Source organism: Furipterus horrens, unplaced genomic scaffold, assembly GCF_987537825.1.
Source record: "Furipterus horrens unplaced genomic scaffold, mFurHor1.1.pri manual_scaffold_3, whole genome shotgun sequence".
Classification (NCBI taxonomy): Eukaryota; Metazoa; Chordata; class Mammalia; order Chiroptera; family Furipteridae; genus Furipterus; species Furipterus horrens.
The window spans coordinates 39,919,048-39,941,564 of NW_028327173.1; the positions used below are offsets into that span (position 1 = coordinate 39,919,048).

The 22,517-nt window shown below is 44.7% G+C and overlaps 1 protein-coding gene across 1 annotated transcript in view; it reads right to left on the reverse strand.

The window, feature by feature from the left end:
• C8B (complement C8 beta chain) overlaps window positions 1-10,790 on the reverse strand; it is a 37,877-nt gene extending 27,087 nt beyond the window's left edge. Inside the window, exons 1-2 of the mRNA XM_090271645.1 lie at window positions 10,605-10,790; window positions 2,180-2,336 (exon numbers count right to left, since the gene is read on the reverse strand). Coding sequence (XP_090127771.1) covers window positions 2,180-2,336; window positions 10,605-10,696 — 249 coding nt within the window. The 5' untranslated portion in view covers window positions 10,697-10,790. The remainder of the gene's footprint in view (window positions 1-2,179; window positions 2,337-10,604) is intronic.
• Window positions 10,791-22,517: the final 11,727 nt, after the last annotated feature.

The following is a 22,517-nucleotide window of genomic DNA, read 5'->3' on the forward strand; positions in this document are numbered from 1 at the left end:
AGGCCATCAAATGGGTGGCCTGACAGAGGAAGTACGGAGTGCTCTGTGACTCATAGGGAAATTCCCAAAGCACCCTTAGGAGATGGAAAGGTGACATCTAAGCTGTGACCCAAAGGATGAACAGAAATGTTGGGCAAGCACGGAGAGAGCTGGGAGAGGGGACAGAAGAGCAGTCTGGGTGGAGGAAATTGCTGCGGCAAAACTGAGAGACCAGGGAGAATGGGCCCCCCTCCTGGAAAAGAAACTCATCCTGGCTGCAGTGAAGAGCACAGAGAGAGAGAGAGGCAAGCTCTGGGGGAGACAGAGCAGCGGCAGGCAATGCAGGCCCTTCCAGGCCCCAGTAAGGGTGGATTTAGGGTTTTATTATGGGGCAATGAGCAACCACGGCATGGGGAAGGGAGGGATCGGATTTGGGTGGCTTCCAAATGCTAAGTTGCAGTCAAGATTTTGGTGCAACAAAAGGGGGCAAACCAAGGCTAGCAGCTCCTTTGCGGATGACACGTTAACCAGCCACTGTTATTAATTGTATACTATCTGGAAATCCAAAGGGGAAAAAAAAAGGTAGAGACAACCATTCACCCACGCTCCTTTGCACGTCCAGAGGGTCTTTCTTCCTAGAAGGCAGAGGCTGGCAGGACAGAGATTAGGTCTGCAAAGAAGACTGTCAGAAGACTATTCCTGGCCACGAAAGATAAAATTGGTTTGAAGAGTATGGAAATGCTGGAGGAAAGACTTTCCCAATTTCAGTCTGGCAGATTTGATGCCCCACCTACCCCACCCCTACACCCCAAGTAGCCAGTGACACTGCTGACAGCGATGATGTCAGCTGAGGGCGTGTGTAGCAAACTCCCAGTGAAGAGCTCTGGAAGGCTGGGAGAATGGCTGACTCACGCTGAGTCTTCCTAGTTTTTGGTGCAGATGAAGCAATTATCCAGATAATTGGATCAATGTTGATAACTTCAGCAATAAAGCTACTTTGGGAACCAAATGATCCTGCTTGGCTTTCCACATTGATCCAATTAAATGAGTAATTGTCCTGGGGTCCTAGCCCACAGGGAAGCCGGGGAAATGGCAAATGTTCTCTGACACACCTACTGCCCTCAGAGCTGGGATCCTGGGTCAGCTCTTCTGGGACAGGAAGCCAGAAAGACAGCTACTGCAGAGACTGTGTGTTTTGATTGGTAGAACACTAGAAAAGAAGCCAGTGGCCTGAGTTCAATGCCTGCATTTGCTATGAGATAAACCTGAGAACTCGCTTACCTGCTCTGGGTCTGTTTACCTATCTGCTTAATAGCGAGTTTAATAACTATTCTCCCTTCTTTACAGAGACATCAGAAAATACAGTGAGGTCAAACAACATGAATTTATGGAACACCTCTCATGTGCCAGAAGTTGGCCTACAGAATGAAGATAAATAATTGAGTAAGCCTTTAACAGTTCACAGTTTAATGGAAAGCTAAATAATAAAAGAACAGTAAATGATAAATACCAGGATACCCGAGGAAAAGGAAGCTATTACAGCTCCTGAAAGGGTACCTATCTAACTGTAAGTGGGGCTGAGAAATCAGGGAAGGCTTCTCAAGAGAAATGGCCCCTGAGCAGGGTTTCGAATTGTGAGTGAGTGTTAGCCAGTAATGGAAGTGGGAAGGGTCACTCCTGCCTGAGGACGCAGCATGAATAAAGGCTCAGAGAGAAGGTGAAATGGTCAGAGAAATACACGTGTTCAGCGTGCTGTAGTGGGAGGTGCTTTATGGAGATGTAGGCCAGGTCTAGTCATGGGGTCTAGCCTTTAATACCATAAGGATGGACTTGATCCTAAGGCCATGGGTAGACTTTAAATGACTTCAGGCTGGGGAAAGACAGGTCAGGCTTGCATTTTTGTTGCCTCCTTCTGGCTGCATGAAGAAAGATGGATTGAAAGGGCAAGGTTGGAGGCAGGAAGACTAATTAGGAAGCTGTTAACATCAGCAAGGACACATAAGTTGAGAAAAAAAGAAAGATCAAAGAAAGGATGTAATTGCTACTTGGCAGCACAGAGGACTAGAATTAATTAATTAAATCAGCCAACATTTACTGAGGTCCTACTATGTGCCAGGCACTGTGGGTAGCGCCTCAGCCAATCTTGCTGAGGATTAGGGTTCCTGGAAACTTAGAGCTCTCTCAAGGCCTGGGTACTTACCCTTTTCCTCTGACAGGGATCACACCTGGTCCAGGACGACCAGCTGGACAGTTCACAATCAATAGGCATCAAGGTGACATTAATACTCCGTGTCTGCCTACTCTTGGCAAGGCTCCCGTTGATTGCATTTGACTGAAGAGAGGGTAGCCTTTCACCTCTAAAAGGTTATCATGAGAGAAGAAAATAAAATATTAGAAGGGAATTAAGTATATATACAACCACCTACCCATCCATTCAATAAATATATATTTGTTCACTTGTGCAAGGCTAATAGTTTATCATTCAAGTATAGGTTAATTCATCTAACAAGTGTTTATTGAATACCCAGTGAGTGCCTGACATTATGGCTAGCTGTGGTTGAAAATGTTTTTGGACTTGGATTAGAAGATAGTCCATCAGATTTCTCAACAGGAACTTTGCAGGCCAGAAGTGATTTGCAAGAAATATTCAAAGTGATAAAAAGCAGGGACTCTCAACCAAGATTATCCTACCCAGCAAAGCTATCACTTTGAATCAAAGGACAGATAAAGAGCTCCCCAGATAAGAAAAAGCTAAAGTTCATCACCACCAAACCAGTATTATATGAAAAGTTAAAGGGTCTTCTTTAAGAATAGCAAGGAAAAAACAAAAGAGAACAATAAAATGGCAATAATTACATATCTATCAATAATTGAACCTAGGAAACACAATATATGAACAAGCAGAACAGAAAGAGACTCATAAATACAGAGAACATTTTGATAGCTACCAGATGGGAGGGGGGTTGGGTGGATGGGTGAAAACAGTGAAGAGATTAAGAAGTAAGAAGTACAGATTAGTTATTTCAGAAGAGTCATGGGGTAGGCGAGGAATTAAACTTTCAGAAACAGTTTATCTCCCTCAACCTGCCCTCATTCCACTTAATGTGCCACTACAACCACATACTTCTTGATGCTTTAAAAAGACAGATTTGTAGTCTGAAACAGAAAAAAGTTTTAAGATAGCTAGACTATGTGCTATAAGCTTCGATACGATAACTTCAGTTTGGGCACATGACTTCTCTCAGAGCTTAACTGCCAAAAATAATTTGCTCTCTCTTGCTTTTGTCAGAACATGGCTTTCCAAGTAAGAGCTATCCAAGTGCTTCTATTGGAGTAGAAGCACCCAGTGAAAACCAATAAACACCTATGCACAATTCTGTTCGTTTGAAACATTTCTTCAACTAGTGGTTTCAGCTAAATTAGCTACTTGATGCATTACTTTAATACGAAACATTCTAAGTAACATTTTAAGGAATAGGTATTTGCCAATTTTGCATGAAACACTTTCTTTTTTCCAGCTCTGAAGCTATGCATATTTAAAATAAATTTTAAGTTTTTGCTAGTTCCTATTTTTAAAAAAAGAAGAGGAAGAAGACAGTCCATCAGCAGCTGGGCCATCTTGGTCTGGCTTTGCAGCCTGTGGGAGCTTCAGTTTTCTCATTTGTATAATGAGAAAATCACACCCAGCTCACAAGGCTATTTCTAGGATCAAATAAAATGTATGTGAAAGCACTGTGTAGACTCTGAAGTTTTAGAGATATGCAGGGAATACAACCACAGCTGGATGTGAGATCATAAGCAATTCTCTCCCCATCTCTGAGCCTCTGTTTTTATTGCCTAGAAAGTGAGAGGTTTGCACTAGATGGTCTTTAGGGTGCCTCTCACCATAAGAGTCTATGAAACATTTACTGAGAACAGACCATACTCAGGGCACTGCGCTATGGAAGGTACAGAGAACGGCACCACACAGGTTCTGCCTTCTGGAACTCAGTTTGTCTTCGATTGGGAATAGAGAAACATATCTCATGTCTGAGCTCTTCCAGAATTTGCCCGGTAGGCAAGGTTTGTAAGCCCACAGGCTCCGTGGCCAGGGCTGTGCTTGAGGACGTCATGGTGACTGCAGTGCGGAAGCTGCACAGCGGGGGACAGAGGCTGCAGCCTCGAGACCCGCTGAGTGATGCGAGCGTGAGGTGGCAGGGTCAGGGGACAGAGACTGGGGAGGACAGACGTATGAGACATCTCTCTGCTGGAACAGACGGACAGTCAGTGATGCTGGGTTAGAGAGAGGCAGGGGTTGAGGTTGATGCTGGTCTGAGTGTGTGTGTGGATGGGCAACAGGGGAGCGAAGGACTTTCCAGGGAGGTGTGGCTGGAGCGTGCTGAGTCCCAGGAGCCCATGCAACCTCTACATGGACTCCTTCAGCAAATGGTTCCTGTGTGGTTTTAGAACCAGGAGAGAGATTGGCGCTACAGATAGAGTGTAAATCTGACTGTTAAAAGCTGTGAGAGGATATGACTGTTTTGGGGAGGATGATCAGGTCAAGGGTGAGCTCTTGGGGAGTGTCAGCACCACTAAGAGACCAGGAGAGACTGTGCCCTGCCAGTCCAGGTGCGACGAGTGTGCAGAGGTGCAGGGAGATGGGGGCTTAGGGGGCACAGGCAGATGACCTCCCATCTACAGAGCAGTCAAGCAATGTATGGCCTCAAGTACGTCTGGAAGACAAGGCTGTGCTTTGGCTAAGTTCCTGACACAGGTGGGACATTCGGTCAAAGTGAATTAGTGACTTAATCTGACTAGGCCTGCAGTTTCCCCACGTAATAAATACGATGGGTACCTGACGAATTTTCTTTTCCTTCCATCTGAAAGAACGTATAGCACTGTAACATTCTTTGTAATTGATGTTTCTTTTCAAGGCAAAAAAAGAAAAAAAAGGTGAAGAGAAGATAAAGAACACCCAGGGTGCGTCCAACCCCGTGTGAGGTGTTTCCCGCGTGTGATCTCCTTGAATACTGACAGCAATGCTACATACAGGCAGCGGTGGAGCGCGGCTGCCTGGCAGGGGAGGGCAGCAGCCGAGGGCCCTGCAGCTGGAACGCGTTGGCCGCGGGGTCATTTGCTTGGCTCTGGAGTCTGCACTATGCCACTGCCCCACGCTGCCTGGAAGGGAACCGGGCCAGCGTCCGCTCCACCAGTCCCCTGGGTCTTCATGCCGCTTCCCCTCTGTGTCAAGACCGAGTCATTAGGAAGAGAATCACATAGTTTCCGCTGCCTCAGATATGCCGTCTATCACTCCAGACAAGGTCATTAACCAACACATTCTCACTTGGCAAAAGTCCTAAAAAGAGGATAATATTAACTACAGCGAAATCTACCTTCATGAGCACCCCAGAGACCTGCAAAAATCAATTGCCTAGTAAAGTTAGATCTTTAACAAAAGGTCAAAGACTCGACTGGAAACCACAGGTGGATACTTTAAAATGGGAACTTGAGGCAGGATGTTGCACACCAGCGGGAGGTGGGGAGGCACTTCAGAACGTGTTTTTCTACTCATTTGCCCAGGTTTGAAAAAACAACATTGTCTGTGATTTGGCTGCTCCTAAGTATGTATTTGACAGTGCTGCAGGGTATCCTCTTCCTGCTCCAACTAAGAAGCACTGGCCCTGGCCAAGTAGGCTAGCCATTGAGAGTATCCTTCTGATATGCCAACGTTGTGGGTTCAATGAGGGTACATACAAAGAGCAACCAATCCGTGAATAAATAAGTGGAACAATAAAATCTCAATTTCTCTCTCTCTTTTTTTCTCCCTCTCCCTCTTCCCCTCTCTCTCTTCTCTCTTTCTCTCTAAAAAAATCAATTAAATTAAAACAAAAACAGTTACATTGTGTTCTTAGCAACTACCAATCCAATTTGAGACTGTAGTTGAGACTAAGTTGATAAGTAATGTGTACACTTGCTATTAAGAGTCACAATTATTTCCTTCTCTGACATTTGAAAGCCTCTTAATGGTTAAGATGATCGCTTATAGAAAGAAGGAACTTGGTAAAAAGTAGTTTTAGCCAGCAAATCTCTCATATTTGCACCCAATTTTCATTATGGAGGTGGCAATATAAGAAGTAATCAGCTGAATAAATAGTGTGTTTGTAAATTACTTTGGGTGAAATGTGTGTGGTTTATGAGTACTACAAAATGCAAATTTGAAAGCTAGCATTAAATTGCATCTTTAATTCCTGGGAATAGCATGGAGCCAAGAAAGGGCAGGGCCCATCAGGGCCTCAGTGCCTGGTTACAACACACGCTGTTCATGCCTCTGCATTTGGACAGAAACAAAGCACTTGCACATTTAGACCAACCGACCTGACTTCTGTCATTCAAAATTCTCTGTGGTTTTAATGCTGAAAAATTAGAAAAGTGTAGAAAACAAAACAATAAAAGTCATGTACTCACAATGCAGAACTGGCAATGGTTAACAGTTTGGTATACTTCAAGTTTTTTTTAAAAGAATAAAAAGTAACCCTATAAGTTTGATATCTGAGTTTTACACCTGCCTTAATTCCATTTCCTCCTCTTCTCTGAAGAGAGAATTATTGCCACGAATTTGGTATGAGTCCTTCCAGTCTTTTAAACAGTATATATATATATATATATATATCGTCGTCGTCGGCAGCCGTCCGTCTCGAGAGACGATGGTGTAGCTTCTTAAGAGTCCATCTGCACCGCTGAGAATGGCTGTGCAGTCCAACTCGGGAGTGACACGGGATCTGTCTCCTCCCGTGTTGAATCGACATCTTGCGATGACGCTGGAGTGTCCTCTCCAGTGAAGCTGAAGCTACAGAGCCTGGGCAGGGTGATATGGAGGGTCTGCTGTTGCCCATGCAGCAGACCCCCCCTCTCTTCGCAGCTGAAGGGTCCAAGGGAAAGACGGAGTCAATACAGCTTGGCTTCAGGTGTGCCGCAGGAGTTGCCGGTGTTGACTACAACGTCAAACCGCCTTAGGGACTCCGGCTCCGGATTTTCTGTCGGGGTTTACTCCCTTAGCCTTTCCCCTGAAGAGGTATGCCGCAAGGCAGCGGAGGTTTTTTGGAGTCAGAGTTTTCCTTCTCTGATGTGCCCTGACTGGAAGATCGAACCAGCGACACTTAGCTCGCAGGCCGACGCTCAATCCACTGAGCCAAACCAGCCAGGGTATATATATATATATAGTGTGTGTGTGTGTGTGTGTGTGTGTATATTTTAAGCACTATATGTATATTACATAGTTTTGCTTTTGTGTACTTTACTCATATTGCACATATCATTCTGCAACTTGCTTTGGTCAGTCAACATTGTATTTCTGAGGCCTATCCACATTGATTCATAAAGACATCTAGCTCCTTCCTTTTACTTAGATGTTCCATCATAGGACATATATTGCATTCAATTTATCCTTTTCTTTTTCGAAGGACATTTACATTTTCCCAATTGCAAGTAATGCTACAGTAAGTGCCCGCTACAGGTCCTTGGAACATATCCCTCCACATAAACACCGGTGAGAGTGTACCTGTCTGTGAGGCACATAGAATGCTGGGGCCAGCATTAGGACATATTTCTCTGGGTCCCTGCCTCCTACGCTCTAACAGGAGTCTCTGATCTAAATAAAGGTGGATCCACCAAGTACAGCAGGATTAGGTCAGCAGTAAATTGCAAGCCATCAGCGTCTCTAGGCAGCATGCACCAATATGTTCTGGCTTCCTAGACGTGCCTTGAAACGACCCTTTTGTCAACACACAGTTAGTTAGGCACCTGCATCCCTTTGCAAATAGCACCATTCTTATTTGCTCATAGGGGCAGCTTCTGGGTGGCAGATTTTCAGTTTCTCCTCTCTCTGCTGTTTGCTGTAGTGGATGTGAAATTCAATGCAACATTTCCAGGCAACAAACGGGTGGCCCAGGGATAGGGAAATGGCATGGGAGTCCAGCAAGTCAGGCGCACATGCAGGCAGAGAGGGGGCAGCGCATGACTGAAAGACACACGGGCTCTGAGACCAGAAAACATGTAGACTGGAATCCATGTTCTGTTACGTGTGAAGTGAGTAGCCTTGTGACAGTTACGTCCTCTCTCCACCTCTCAGTTTCTCCCTCTGTGAGCTGTAAGCAGCGGTGCTCACCTCCAAGCGCTAATGTTTCTAGTGCCTGGCACAGTGGCAATGAGTAACCGATCCGTCTTATGATGACAATGTGTTGATTATGTCATCTGACTTGATTATAGGAGCAACCAGAAATGGAAACTTTCTTAGCTGATATGAAGGAGGTCTCAGCATTTTCTGTTCTAGAACTGAAGGCTATTCTACTTCATGTGTGGAAACACACGCTGTGTTCAGGACTGCCCTGTGGGAATCAGGGGTAGAGGCCAGAGCAATAAACCCAAATTAAGGTAAGGGTTTGAGACTCACAAAACATGAGTGAATCCCTTCTCTCTCACAACCAGTTCACTCTTCTACAGGGCAAGTAAGAGATGTCACCCAACTCATGACATTGCTGGAGTAAACAAGGTTCCCCCATCTGCACTCTACTCACCCACTAGCACTTCCATTTCCTACCTCAGTGAACTTCCTAATATATATAAATATGATTGTGTTGCCCCTTTGCTTAAAACCCTGCAAGCTTCTTCTTCTTCTTCTTTTTTTTATTATCCTCGGATGAGGACATTTTTAAATTGCTTTTAGAGAGAGAGGAAAATGAGAGAGAGAGAGAGAGAGAGAGAGAGAGAGAGAGAGAGAGAGAGAGAGAGAGAGAGAGAGACTGTGAGAGAGAAACATTGGTTGCCTTCTTGCATGTGCCATAACCAGGGATCGAAACCACAAACCGGGCATTTGCCCTGGCTGGGAATCAAACCTAATCTTTCGGTCCATGGGAAGACACTCCAACCGACTGAGTCACACTGGCCAGGGCAAGGTGCAAGCTGCTTTTTAAAAAAATAATTAATTAATTAATTTGTTTGTTTGTTTGTTTATTTATTTATTTTTAGAGAGAGGGGAAAGGAGAAAGAGAGGGACAAAAACATCACTGTGTGGTTGCATCTCACTCACGCCCCCAACTGGGGACCTGATGTGCAACCTAGTCATGTGCCCTGACTGGGAATCAAACCAGCAACACTTGGCTCGCAGGCCAACGCTCAATCCGCTGAGCCACAGCAGCCAGGGATTGGGTGCAAGCTTCTTAACTGGTACCCTAGTGCCCCCTCAACTCAGCCCATGATCTGACTCCTCATCCATCTCATTCCTGGGAGCTGCTTACCTTGGTCTGTGCTCAAGACTATTGAAGTAGACTTGTAGCTTCAGGAACAAGCCAGACTATCTCTCACTTCCAAGTCTTCGAGCTGCTTCCTCTGCCTATAACACCCTTAACCCCCTTGGCCATTCAGCAAACACCTGTTCATAGGTAAAGACTCAGCTCTACCATCATCCCTTCTGGAAGCCTTTCCTGACCCCATACCCAGTAGAGCCGATCACTCCCTCTCTTCTTTCCTACCTGCCTCTGTACCATCTCTTGTAACAACACACAGAGTATGCGCTCATGTGTTGGCCTTCTCCATGAGAATGTGAGCTCTTTGTATCCTACTCATCACTGTGTCCTCAGAGCCTGACAGGGCCTTGCACAGGGGTGGTCGGTGCTGTGGGTAGGGTTGCTACGATCCCTTCAAACCCTCCATTCCAAGCATGCTTCCTTGGATCCTGAGTGCTTCTGTGCATACACAGTACAAACAAGCAATGCCTTGGCTGCTTGATTCCTCTTAGGGCCAAGGTGAGATTCTTGATAACCACAGGTATTATTTACTGAGAGCCCAATGAGTAAAAAACACTCATCCTGCTGGTCTCAACATAAGTCCAGGAGGTACTAGGTGCTCCTCGCTTTAGGTGAGAGGGTGTGCTCAGAGAGCATTTATGAAATGAACAAATGCATTAACAGTCCTTCCTCCCATAGCATTGCTTACAAGGAGGCCTGGGATGCTGGAGGGCTCCAACATCTCATGGTAGGGGCTTCTCATGCTCCAGGAAGACCCCTGAGTTGCCAAGTCACTGCCCCTTTTTTCAATAAAGCCCAAATTTGAGCTTTCACTCAGCTTAAGTTTGAGCTTTGACTCAGATATTATCTTTAGCTTGTTTTCCTTCTTACTGATGAATATAAAAATGATCAAATCATCATTTAGCATTTAACTCTGGGAACATCTGGAGTGTGTGTATGTATGAGAGAGAGGCTGAAAACCCCCAAAATTTGAGTTGATGAGCAGGTAGAGTACGTAAAATCACTGATAAAATTGACTTTTCTTTTTCATATGTAACAAACCTTCTTTTGTGTAAGAAATCACACCAAGGCTTTGTTCAGAATACAGAACTAGTATCCTATTATTCTTAGCATGATAAAATACACTTAAACATATTAGTCTCTTATGGGAACTTTTGTTAAAGTCAGTCACTTGGTTCCACAATAATTTGAAGTGAGTTGTTGATATTATTTTATCGGATGCATGCAAATTGCTTCACGAGATGTTCCTCATTCAATAGGCATGCCACAAAGAGACGGTCAGCGTGATGTCATTAATGTGATGTCACATTAATGATCAGGGAATCATTTGTAACTGTCACTTACCTGCAGCCAGTCAAACGGAGACACCCGAGGGCAGCACAGAGAAGGAAGAGGCCTGTTGACGCCCTGCGAGCCCACGTCCTGGATGTCTTCATTTTCTCTCTGTGACAGGACGTCCGGCCAAGGCGACGGAATCCATGAACAGCCTGCACAGGTAGTGCTTGCTGCCAGCTTCTGTCCCCACAGAGCAAACAGTTCAGCAATGCAAACAGGCCAGTGACAAGAAACCCCTTAGACTTTGCACAGACAGAAAATTTGCCTGTAATTCTGGAAAGCAATGACAATGACGGAAAAAGAAAAAGAAAAAAACTCTCCATCCAGCAGCTTGGTTTTTATTCACATATAACACTTTAGGGAAGCAGCGGAGAGGCCAGTCTGTAAGTGGGGCAAGGACTGCGCCCTAAGTCCAGGCTGCCTGGGTTCAAATCCTTTCTTTAATTTTTTTTTCAATTACAGTTACATTTAATATTATTTTGTATTGGTTTCAGGTGTACAGCATAGTGGTTAGATAATCATGTACCTTACAAAGTGTTCCCCCAATATTTTCAGTACCCACCTGACACCATGCATAGTTATGACAATATTACTGACTCTATTTCTTATGCTGTACTTTGCATTCCCATGACTATTCTGTAACTTCCATTTTGTACTCCTCAATCCCTGCACCTTTTTCAGCCAGTCCCCCCAAACCCTCTGGCAACCCTCAGTCTGTTATCTATATCTACAAGTCTGTTTCTGTTTTGTTTGTTCATTTATATCATTCTTTAGGTTCCACACATAAGTGAAATCGTATGGTCTTTGTCCTTCTCTGACTGACTTATTTCACTTAGCATAATACCTGGTAGGTTCATCTATGTTGTCACAAGCGGCAAGATTTTGTTCTTTTTTATGGCCAAGTAATATTCCATTGTATATACGTACCACAACTTTTTAATCCATCAAGCCCTTTCTTTGCCACTTACTAGCTTTGTGACCTTGAGCAAGCCACTTTTGCTCTATGCTTCAATTTCCTCACTTGAAAAAATGATGAGGATTAAATAAGTTAACATACCTAATGAGCTCAGAACAGGCCTGTGATGAGTACTCAGGCACCTGTTATTACCAGGTGGAAGTCAGGGTTTGGAGTCAGGCCACGGTTTGAATTCCACTTTTGCCTTTTCTAGCTACGTATGTGATTTTGAGCAAGTTGGTAAGGGGCTGAGGATCTCTAGAGTCCATCTACTTTGGTTCAAATTCTCTCTGTGTGTTTCACCAGCTGCATGACCTGAGGCATATTATTAACCACTCTGGGCCTGAGCTTCATCATCTATAAAACAGGGACAACAACAGTACCCACCTCATGGGGTTGTCGTAAAGGCTAGATGAATCTAAATATTTAAAACACTTTGTACAGGGCCTGGTACATACTCTGTGCTTTCTCTATAAGGGACTGTTCTGAGTCTGCTTTCTCATATGTAAAATTGAGAGGGCTACACTTACATATCCAGAGTTGGGAGGGTGAGATAAGATACTAAATGTGAGCATGTTTCACAAACAGGCAATATAAAAATAGGAAGTATATGATAATAATTAACTAAATATGCATTGTTATTACTATATTACTTAGGCAGCACTTGAGTGTGTTTAGGGAGAAATAGATCGCTTCCCTGATCTTGCTGGGAAATGAAGTGTAGTAAATGATCTTTATTTGATGAAATTAACATTTGTCTCCAAAATTTGCCAGTCACCCTAAGGACCACATTAAAGGTCAGAGGAGTCCTGTTGTCTTTGCTCTGGGGTGCACAGAGCAAAGACAGGTGTCACTCAAGTTTGGTAAGTCAGACTTGTTTTATTTGAGCCTAGAAGTGTGCTTCTCCTTCCGTTTTCATTATTCTGAATAGTTCACCGATTACCCTGTAATTCTGTGTGGTGTGTTAAACTGGATTTAAAGAAAGTGCCACACTAAGGCTCTCTTTAAATGGCATAATCCAAGCAAATCAGAGAAGGAAAACTCTGACTCCAAAAAACCTCCGCTGCCTTGCGGCATACCTCTTCAGGGGAAAGGCTAAGGGAGTAAACCCCGACAGAAAATCCAGAGCCGGAGTCCCTAAGGCGGTTTGACGTTGTAGTCAACACCGGCAACTCCTGCGGCGCACCTGAAGCCAAGCTGTATTGACTCCGTCTTTCCCTTGGATCCTTCAGCTGCGAAGAGAGGGGGGGTCTGCTGCATGGGCAACAGCAGACCCTCCATATCACCCTGCCCAGGCTCTGTAGCTTCATGCAAGATGTCGATTCAACACGGGAGGAGACAGATACCGTGTCACTCCCGAGTCGGACTGCATAGCCATTCTCGGTGGTGCAGATAGACTCTTAAGAAGCTACACCATCGTCTCTCGAGACGGACGGCTGCCGCCGCCGCCGCCAATCCAAGCAAATGTTCACCTTGATGCCTGTTGAAGTAGTTCCCAGATTGCTTGTAACCAGATGGGAAATGGGTGTCTTCCCACTTTCATTCCAGTGTGGACGTGCGATGTCAGCCCTGATTCCCATCCTGCAGATGGTGCCTACCCTGCCTGTATGAGGTGCCCAGGAGTCTGGTGTGAAAGAAGCAGGGTATGAACTTGAAGGCAGTATGCATATGGCTGAGGCTCTCAAACAAATCTCCCTGAAAACCATCACTGACTCCTCAGAATCTACAAATTAAAGTCCAAACTGCACTCACCTTGCATATATGAAAGTGATCTGCAGTTCATAAAGGGCTGTGATAACTTGGTGGGTGGCTGTTGCTGAGGAGCCTCCGAGGGGAGAGCAGCAGGGAACTTGTGGGTGGGCTGGAAGAACAGCACAGACTGGAAGTGATTTCCTTAAACGGGCTATCTAGTGCCTCCGAGACTCAGTTTTCTCATCTGTAAAACGGGGATAAGAATTCATCCATACCCACTTCATAAGGTTATCCTGAGGTTTGACTATATAAAACATTAAGCTCTTATTTCCTGACACAGGTTGGCATATTCTTGAGTGCAGCTTGCTCTCCCATCTGGCCATGTCTGCCAGAGCACTGGGCTGCTGCTGGGAAGGGGTTGGAGGGGAAGTCACAGAGGGCATGGGTCCCTTCATATTAACTCTGCCAGAGCCCAGAACACAAAGTCTGCTGTCAGCCCATCCAGTGTGCATTCAGTTATCATTAGCCCCGGCACCCGGCACCACCTCACTGTTGTCCCAAAGGATGCAGTGACTTGCACTTTGACACAATTGATTGCAGTAGTTAATCATTTGTAAACAAGCAGAAAATTGCATTTCCAGATAGATTCATGGCCCCCCTCCTCATGTCTGGCTGCATTTAAGAGAAGCCATGTCCTTCCAAGATAGGGCTCCCTTACACTTCTTCAACCTGATAGACTCATGGAGGAACCTGCAAACTTTAGATTAAATAAAAAAAAAACCTCACCCAAGGATATGCTTATTGATTTTTATAGAGAGAAATGAGAGAGAAACATTGATGTGAGGGAGAAATATCGATTGGTTGCCTCTCGTATGCACCCCGACTGGGGATCAAACCACAGCCTGGGTATGTGCCCTGACCTGGGATCAAACCCCAATCTTTTGGTGTATGAGATGATGCTCCAATCATCCGAGCCACCTGGACAGGGCAGGAACCTGTGCATTTTAGAGGGCAGTTATGCAAATAAATCATATGCTCTCTCACCTTCAGATGTTTTGTGCATGCTTTTCTCTTGCCCCAAATATGTGCCACTTAATTAAATATGAACCATTATTTAGCCTTTATACTAATGTCTCTTTCTCAAGAGAGCCTTTATGGTTGAGTCTCCTGGAGTTCTTTGGTTCCAGGCTCCAAAAAGTGTCCTAGAAATCCAACATCATAGCGTCCCCTGGTGGTTTCAGGTGCCACTCACCTACAGGTCAAGCCAGGAGGTGGCAGCCTTAGGATGCAGTGCTAATCCACATATTTGTCAAGGACAGTTCTTAGTATAATAGTTTAATGGTTTTCCCCATACATCATCTTGTTTGATCTTGACAATAATCCAATGAACTAAGTATCATGCCTCTGAGATGGGGGTCCACAAATCTATGTTTTTTTGTTTGATTCCAGAACTTTTTTTTTTTTTTTGGTAATTCCAAGACATTATCTCCTTTTAAGAAGCTCCAGGACTGATTTAAGTTTAGCACAGCCTCACTACTCCTCTGGTCCAGCTGCTCTCACTAAAGGCTATGACTATAAGAAAGATTTAAAATGGCCATGTATCTCTAGGCCTTTAAATTGTACATAGGAATAGTAGCTCTAGGTCAATGAATTGCCTCACAGTTCATTGTTTCTCCAGCATTTGATAACTAACTTTCTAGTCTCCACCCAGTTCCATAATCATACAATGTCACATGGTTTAGATGTTTGTTATGGCAGCACTTCATTCCTTGTCCCTATTTTTGTATTTGTTAGCTTTTGCTGCAAAACAAATAATCCATTTCTTTAGCTCACAGTTCATTGGGTCATCAATTAAGTCTGGGCTAAGGTAGGTGGTGTACTGGTCTTGCTTGGGTTCATCCATGCAACCTCAGCCAGCTGGTGGGTCAGCAGAAAGATGGCTGATTCAGGATGGCCTTACCTCCTTGAGGATGCATTCTGCCTATCTGTGTGTAGGTGCTGGCTGATGGCTGAAGTGATGGGATAGTTGGGCCACATGTCTTTAAACAGACTAACTTGGGCTTCTTCACAATGATCTTATGGTTACAAAAGCAGAAAGGACAGATGCCAATTAACAAGTGCTTTTCAAACCTCTGCTTACATCAGGTTTCTTGATGCCTCATTGGCCAAAGCAACGGCCAAGCCTACATTCAATAGATGGGGCCATAGATCATACCTGTTCATAGGAAGAAAAGCAGAGTCACTTTACAAAGAGGAGTGCATACAACATTGGAATGAATTTTGCAATTTACCAGAGATATATGCTACTTTCGTGCTGAAGCAGTTCAAAGCCAGTGTGCCTTCTTTATTTCTCTCTTCTCCTCTCCAGGTAATTAGGAATGGTGTATTAAGATAACAGTATCTTATGGTGGAGGGAGTATACATCCCCAGCTCCCTTGATGGAGAAGAGCCCCTGATGACCCTCAAAGAACTTTATATGAGTGAGAATTAAACTTTGATTTTGCTAAATCATTGAGATTTTGGGGTTCATATGTTACTGCAGCAACAGCTACCCTATCCTGATTGATATACTCTTCTGTTAACATACAAAATTTGGTGTATGTGTACGTTTTTCTTTCTGCAAAAAAAAAAGTCCATAGCTTTCCTCAGATCCTCAAAAGGATCAGAGAGTTGAAAGAAGTCAAAACAAAACAAAGCAAAAAGTAAAAATTATCTCAAGAGATATGACTATTTTATCTCACAAAATTATCTGTTGTCCCTTTGAAAGTAGTGGGGAGTAGTCTTTAGCATTTCATTTCTCTCATTTATTAGTTTATATACTGGAAAAATCCCCTAAGCTCTCTGAGAAGTGGTTTCTCTCATTTAAAATGCAAGCTTGTTGAAATAATGCTTCAATAATCATTTATTGAGGGCCTATTAGATCCCAGACACAATGCTAGGTGGTTGGGTATAAAGATGACTATGTATAGTAACAGACCTTCCCTATCAGAGCTGACAACCTGGTGAGAGGGATGGAAACAGTAATACATACATCAGGGGAGCACAGTGTGATGAGTTCAGTCACAGAGACCTGCAGAGTATAGTTTGGATGTAGTCAAATGTGGGTGCATGTTTGTGTACACACATGTGTGCATGTTCACTGGGAAAGATTTTCCAGAGGTGATGTTAGAGTTGGCCCTTATGGGGTGAGAAGGAGTTAGCAGACCAAAGAACCAAAGGAAGGGCATGTGGTATTACAGGGGAGAAGCCAGCAAAATCCAGATACACAGGTGAGAACTCGTATAGTGTTTGTTGCAGGAGCACATGTTCAACATGAGTAGTGGGAAGAAATGTAGCTGGAGAGGCAGGCAGGAGCCATATCACCTAGGGACTGATGGGCAGTGCTAATGATACAGGTTTTATTCTAAGTGCAAGGGGGAGCTATTGGAGGGTGTTAGGAGGGGGAGGAAGGGGGCAGCTTTCTTTGTAAGAGAGATTACTCTTGCTGCCGTGTAGAGAATGGATTAGAGGGAGGAAAATTGGAGCGGAGAGGCCAGTTAGGAGGCTGTTATAATAGTCCGCTGAGGGATGATGATGGCCCGAATTACGGTAGTGGTAGCCGGGGTGGAGAGGAGGGCTTAAACATAATATCTACCTGTCTGCTGGTGTCAAGAGAAGTAAACAACGAATTGCTTGTGAAGGGCTTTGTAAACCATGCAGCTCTCCAAAAAGGTGGGATTATTATGACTGAGATTATAGCTCTCCGGTAAGGAGGGTATATTAAGTCCCCAGGGCTGAGCTCAGCAGCTGTTCATAGCAGCACAGCTCCACACAGCACACGTTTCCTTGCCTGCCACCCACAGTCCCGGGGATTAAAGTGCGAGGCTGGTCCACGTCAGGGCAAGTTCCCTGTCTTCCAGGCTCACCTTCTCTGGATCCTGGTGGGAGGACAGCACCTGCATGTGGGAGGCCTTCAGCTACAGGGTCGCACTCCCTGGAGAGGGGTGCACCTGCAGAACCTCTTTCTGAAGTCACACCATGGAGAGCAGGAGAGTCCCGAGTTTGTTGCCTACCCCCACTTCCACATCAGCCCCAAGACCTTTCCCTGGGGAGATGGTAACCATACTCTATTCCATAACTCTCATGTAACTCTGCACTGACTGGTTGTGAAGATGGATGAAGAAAACCTGGAACATTCCCCAGTGGGGACCACAGCTCTGGTTTGGACCATTACACTGCACACGGACTGGGAACCGCTATGGGACCTTATGCTGACCTTCTTTCCTTGTTCACATAATGGCCAGTTTACTGATCTTCTGTGGCAGGAGATAGCTTAAATAAATAACTTAGAGAGTCCCATGAGTCCTTTGTTCCAGAGTCCTCATCATTGTCTGAGATCCCCTGATCTCCAAGGGTTTCACCGTAGGTTTGTCCTTGAGGCCTGAGGAAGAGGACTCAGAAGAGCCCCTGGCAGACTGCTGCGGTACCTGCACCACTGGAGGTGGTTCTGTGCACTAGGCCTCCTTACCCATGGCAGGGGTGTTATCACCACCATGCTTCAAAATTGGACCAGAAGGAAGTGGAGTGGGTTGAGTGGGCAGAGAGGTCTTTGGATTAACTGGGGAAAAATAACCCAAAGGAGAAATGGAAATGGCTCTATTCCCAAATAGAAAAATAAGAAGGGAAAAAAAGATAGCCAGCAAAATGAATTAAAAGTCTCATCCCTTTGGGCAAAGAGAATAACTCTTCATGGATCCCCATCTCCCTCCTGAGGCCTCTAGTTACACCACACTTCCCAGTGCCCCTTGCAATTCTACTTGGTCCTGTGACCAAAATCAGGTGGAATATAAAGAGAAGTGATGCATGTGCTTTCCTGTGCAGTCCCACACTTTCTCTTTCCTCCTGTCTGCCAGACAAATGTGGACATGCTGGGTGAAGCCAGTGCTGAAGAGGGCAGAGCCTCTGACAGCCTGGGTTGCCATATAACCGCATGGAGTGGAGTCTTCCTCTCTCTCTGCTGGTGAGACTACGCTTGAGTAAGAAACACACTTCTATTGTGTTAAGCTGATGAGATTTCAGTGTTCTTCTGGGATAGTGGCTAGCATTACCTAAAGTAATACACCCTCCTTCCCATAGTTCCCATTCCCCACCTCACAGAATCAACAAGCATTCACCAAAAAGGAGTCATGGGTTGAAAACAGCCATTTAAACAGATAGTATCTATGGCACAGCTCTGGCAGGGCAGAAAGGCAGTGTCTGTTTGGCAGAGGAGGCTCACTGTCTATTCCAGAGTTTCATTTGCCCTGTGTTGACAGATATGGGACTTCTGTGCCCACTATTATGTGTATTTCTGTATCTAGGTATGAATGCGTATTTCTCTATGGACACACACAAGTGCTCTGTTTCTTCTATTGTGTATGGTTTATAAAGTATAGATATGCATTTCTCTCTGGCTGGAAAAGGGAAGGAATAAGATATGGGACACTGAGGGTAAGCCATACAGGAAAACAAAAAGTGTATCAGGACTAGTTGCTCAGCACTGATGGTGATGATCAGCGCTGTAAAGACCAGACAGACAGAAGAGGCCAGCGGTGTGCTTCAAGGTGAAGGTTGGCCAGGGTGCTGAGAGGAGAGGTAACTGTTCAGGCTTTGCCTCATCATTTGGGATGTACTTGACGAACACAAATGAGAAGACCAGAGAGAGAGAAGGGGTCACAATTTGATTTGCTGCTAGAGATTTAGGGCTTAGAGTAGGCTTGGCTCCTGGTCATTGACCAGAGTGCCAATCTGAGAGGACCCAAGAGCATATGTGAGGAGGAGTAAAGGAGAAACACTAGAAGACAGCTGGGCCATGGCAGTGGGGAAACTTATGCTTTTAATAAAGTCCCCAAATTGGGGAAAACTTTTAGACACTGGTCATGAAGCAGTAGTATGGCCAGGACCCACATATGTGCAAGGTAGCTGATTACAGGTTTAATATTGGAGCACGGTATATCATGTAGTCTTCAGATAGTGTACTGATTTCATAATGCCTATGGACATCAGCCTAGGCAATGAGACACCTCAAACCCAACTCGGAGCAATACATTTTTGTAAATGAGTTTATATTAAAGTAATGGTAATTAAAAAAATATTGAGTATCCATTGTCTCGCTTCAGATATTTCCAGGAATGCTAGAAATATGTGAGGAGGGAGAAAGGGATTCCACCTGGCAATGTACCAGGAAACTAATTACCTGGGGGACTTGCAACAACTCGATGGATTATGTAGTTGCATTGATTTTGTGGCTTAACTGTGGCAAATAGTGAAATTTAAGCCACTTTGTTCATCTGTTCATTTACTCACTATTGGATCAAGTTCTTACTTCTTACCCTGGCAAATGGCAAATGACTGATTTCTCAATCAGTATGCCTCAGCTACTCTGAATTTTATACTAAGTCATTTATTCATGCAAATGTACATATTCAATGTCTATCGTGCTAAAGTGGATGATGGAGCAGTGAATGTCATCCTTGGCTCCCTGCCCACATGGAGCTTCCAGTTTCAGAGAGGAAATAAGCTCGAGTAATTACACTTATTTATAATGATGACTTGAATAACTGGAAGTAGTAAAACTATACACTTTCTTGATGTCATTGGGGTAGGTCATGGCCAGGGGTGCAGAAGGAATTCTGGGAAAAGTCCCCTGGGCTTGGAAGCTGCAAACCAAAGGGTGAAGTGGTTGAATAGTCAGACTTGAATTACCGATGCTATTACTGACGTTACATAGTGTCCCACAACGGTTCTGTTATCTGGTGTTGCCATAAAGAGCTACCCCCACATTTAGTGGCTTAAAACATTAGTAATTTTACTGTTACTCACAATTCTGTGGGTCAAGAATGCAAACTGGGCAGCGCAGGATGGTCATCTCTGTTCCATGTGATGTCTGCTGAGGCTGGGACATCCCAGTAGGCTTTTCCACGCAGATGTTTGTTGACTCCGCTAGAAAGCTCAGCTCAGGGCTGGATGAGATAGCTTGGCTGGGACCTCAGTCCTCAGGGCTTCTTCCTCCCCAGGTGGCCACTCCACAGGCCTATCCACATGATCTCAGCAGCAGGGTAGCTAGATTTCTTACATAGAAACTCAGGGCTACTGTGAACATTAAAGCAGAAACTGCCAGACCTTCTTAAGGCTCCTGCCTGGAAATGGTGCAGTGCAGCTTCCATAGCGTTCTGTGAGTTAAAGTGAGTCTCAACACCAGCCCAGACGCGTGGGAGGCAGTTGAGAGCTACACAGGGGTGTGACTGCAAGGAGGTGTGTTTTATTGGGAACATCGTCGGAGGCCAGCTGCTACATTTAGGAAGTGACATTGTTTAATGAAGTTACTCATTTTTTAAAAAAATGTTTTAATCAGGAAGAGCCTCTTTTTTCCCCTAAAGAGTCTGCAAGTACCTTTCCTGCTAGGGATCATGGCTCGCAGGTGTGGGTGGAACCTCTTGAGTAGAAAGTATGCTACTACTGCTCCACTAGCCACAGGGGAATGTCATCTCCAGGCTCACAAGTGAAGCAGCAATGTTCTAATCAGGACTCAAGTCCTACAATGGTATAAAGGCCAAGATATTCTTTCAAAGGATTTCAAGACCCTGGATACATGAAATGGTGCCACCCAGAGACGGAACATAAGAGAGAAGAGCAGGGACACTCAGAAGAGCATCAGTAGAACTTACATCAAGACAAAGTAGGGCATCAGGTCCTTTTAAACCAAGAATATACCCTCAGATGAGGAAGACTTCAACTTCGACATCAGAACCCCATTCTAGCATTCTCAGACTTTGTTCTACATATTTCTGCTTAACTGTGTAGTAAATCAAACATATGATGCTAGGATCACCTTGCATGCATGTTAAGAGACAGGTTCTCCAGTCAGAGTGTCTGATTGTAAAGCCTGCCTCTTCTACTTGCTGGGTGGGTGGCCTTGTGTCAAGTTACTTAACTTTTCCTTTCAGGATTGTGAATAGTTACTTAACTTTTCTATGTAGGAATACCACATATGGCAGTGCCTCAAAAAATGTTAACTATTGATATCATTCTGATTGTAACTGTCATAATTTCCAACTTATACAATACTTCCAGCCAAACATCTGACTTGGATGGGCTCCTTTATCCATCTATTGAAGTGAAAATTTTGGTACCCAGAGTGGGAAAAACAAGAATAAGAGCCCTCTTTTCAGAAGAGAATAGCAATATCTGTCTAGGTGCAGCCAGTATCCAACCTTGCAGCACGTGCTGGAGAGGCAACCCCTGGCCTGTGGGCTTGGTTCCTGCACAGGGTTAATGAACAGCAGAATTGAAGTCAAGGCTGAATCACCTGCACTTCCAAATTATATTGACCAACCCAAGAAAGTTTCTTTTTTTTCACTGCACAAACAAGATATTTTAGGAGTCCTATGTGAACGCAAATAAGGTTTTGATTTTTATTCAAAGTGTACTTTGTACGTTTCTATTTATCCTGAATGCATTAGTCTATTTGATCTGGACACATGTTTGAATAATTGACTTTGTCAAGGTATGCAATTGCTCTTCCTCAGAGGCTCCCTTTACCCAGGCAGTTGACACAAGTCTGCCTAATGAGCCAGGTGTGGGGACTCTTCTGTCCCCTGAGAGGGGAGACACAGGGCAATGGGTGCACACAGACCTCAGCCCTGTTGCAGGGTGCCAGAATAGGGGGCTTAGTCTACTCCAGCTTCTATAACAAAAATGCCATAGGCTGGGTGTCTGGTAAACACTAGAAATCTATTTCTCACAGTTCTGGAGGCTGGCAGTCCAAGGACAGGCTGCCAGCAGATTCAGGGTCTGGGGGGTCTGCTTCCTGGTTTGCCGACAGCCGTCCTCTAGCTGTGCCCTCACCTGGTGGAAGGGGCAGGGGGCTCTCTGGGTCTCTCTCATAAGGACACTAATACCATTCATGAAGGTTCTGCCCTCATGACCTAATCAGCCCCAAAGGCCCCACCTCCAAATGCCATCATGTTGGGGAATAGGTTTCGACAGATAAATCTGGGGGGCACAAACATTCAGTCTATAGCAGTGGGCTCCTGCACTTGTTAGTCATGTCAACTTTAGTTTTCCTGTCTGGAAAATATGGTGAATTGTACCCACCTCAGAGGGTTAAATGAGTGAACGCATAAACTATTTATAGCAATTCATGGCCTGTGTTGAGGACACTTTATAAGCATTAGCTATTACTATCACCCAGCTTCTACAGCAAGTGTGGGGGTTTAATCCAGCCCTCAGGCCTCCCCTGTCTGGATCCTGACTCT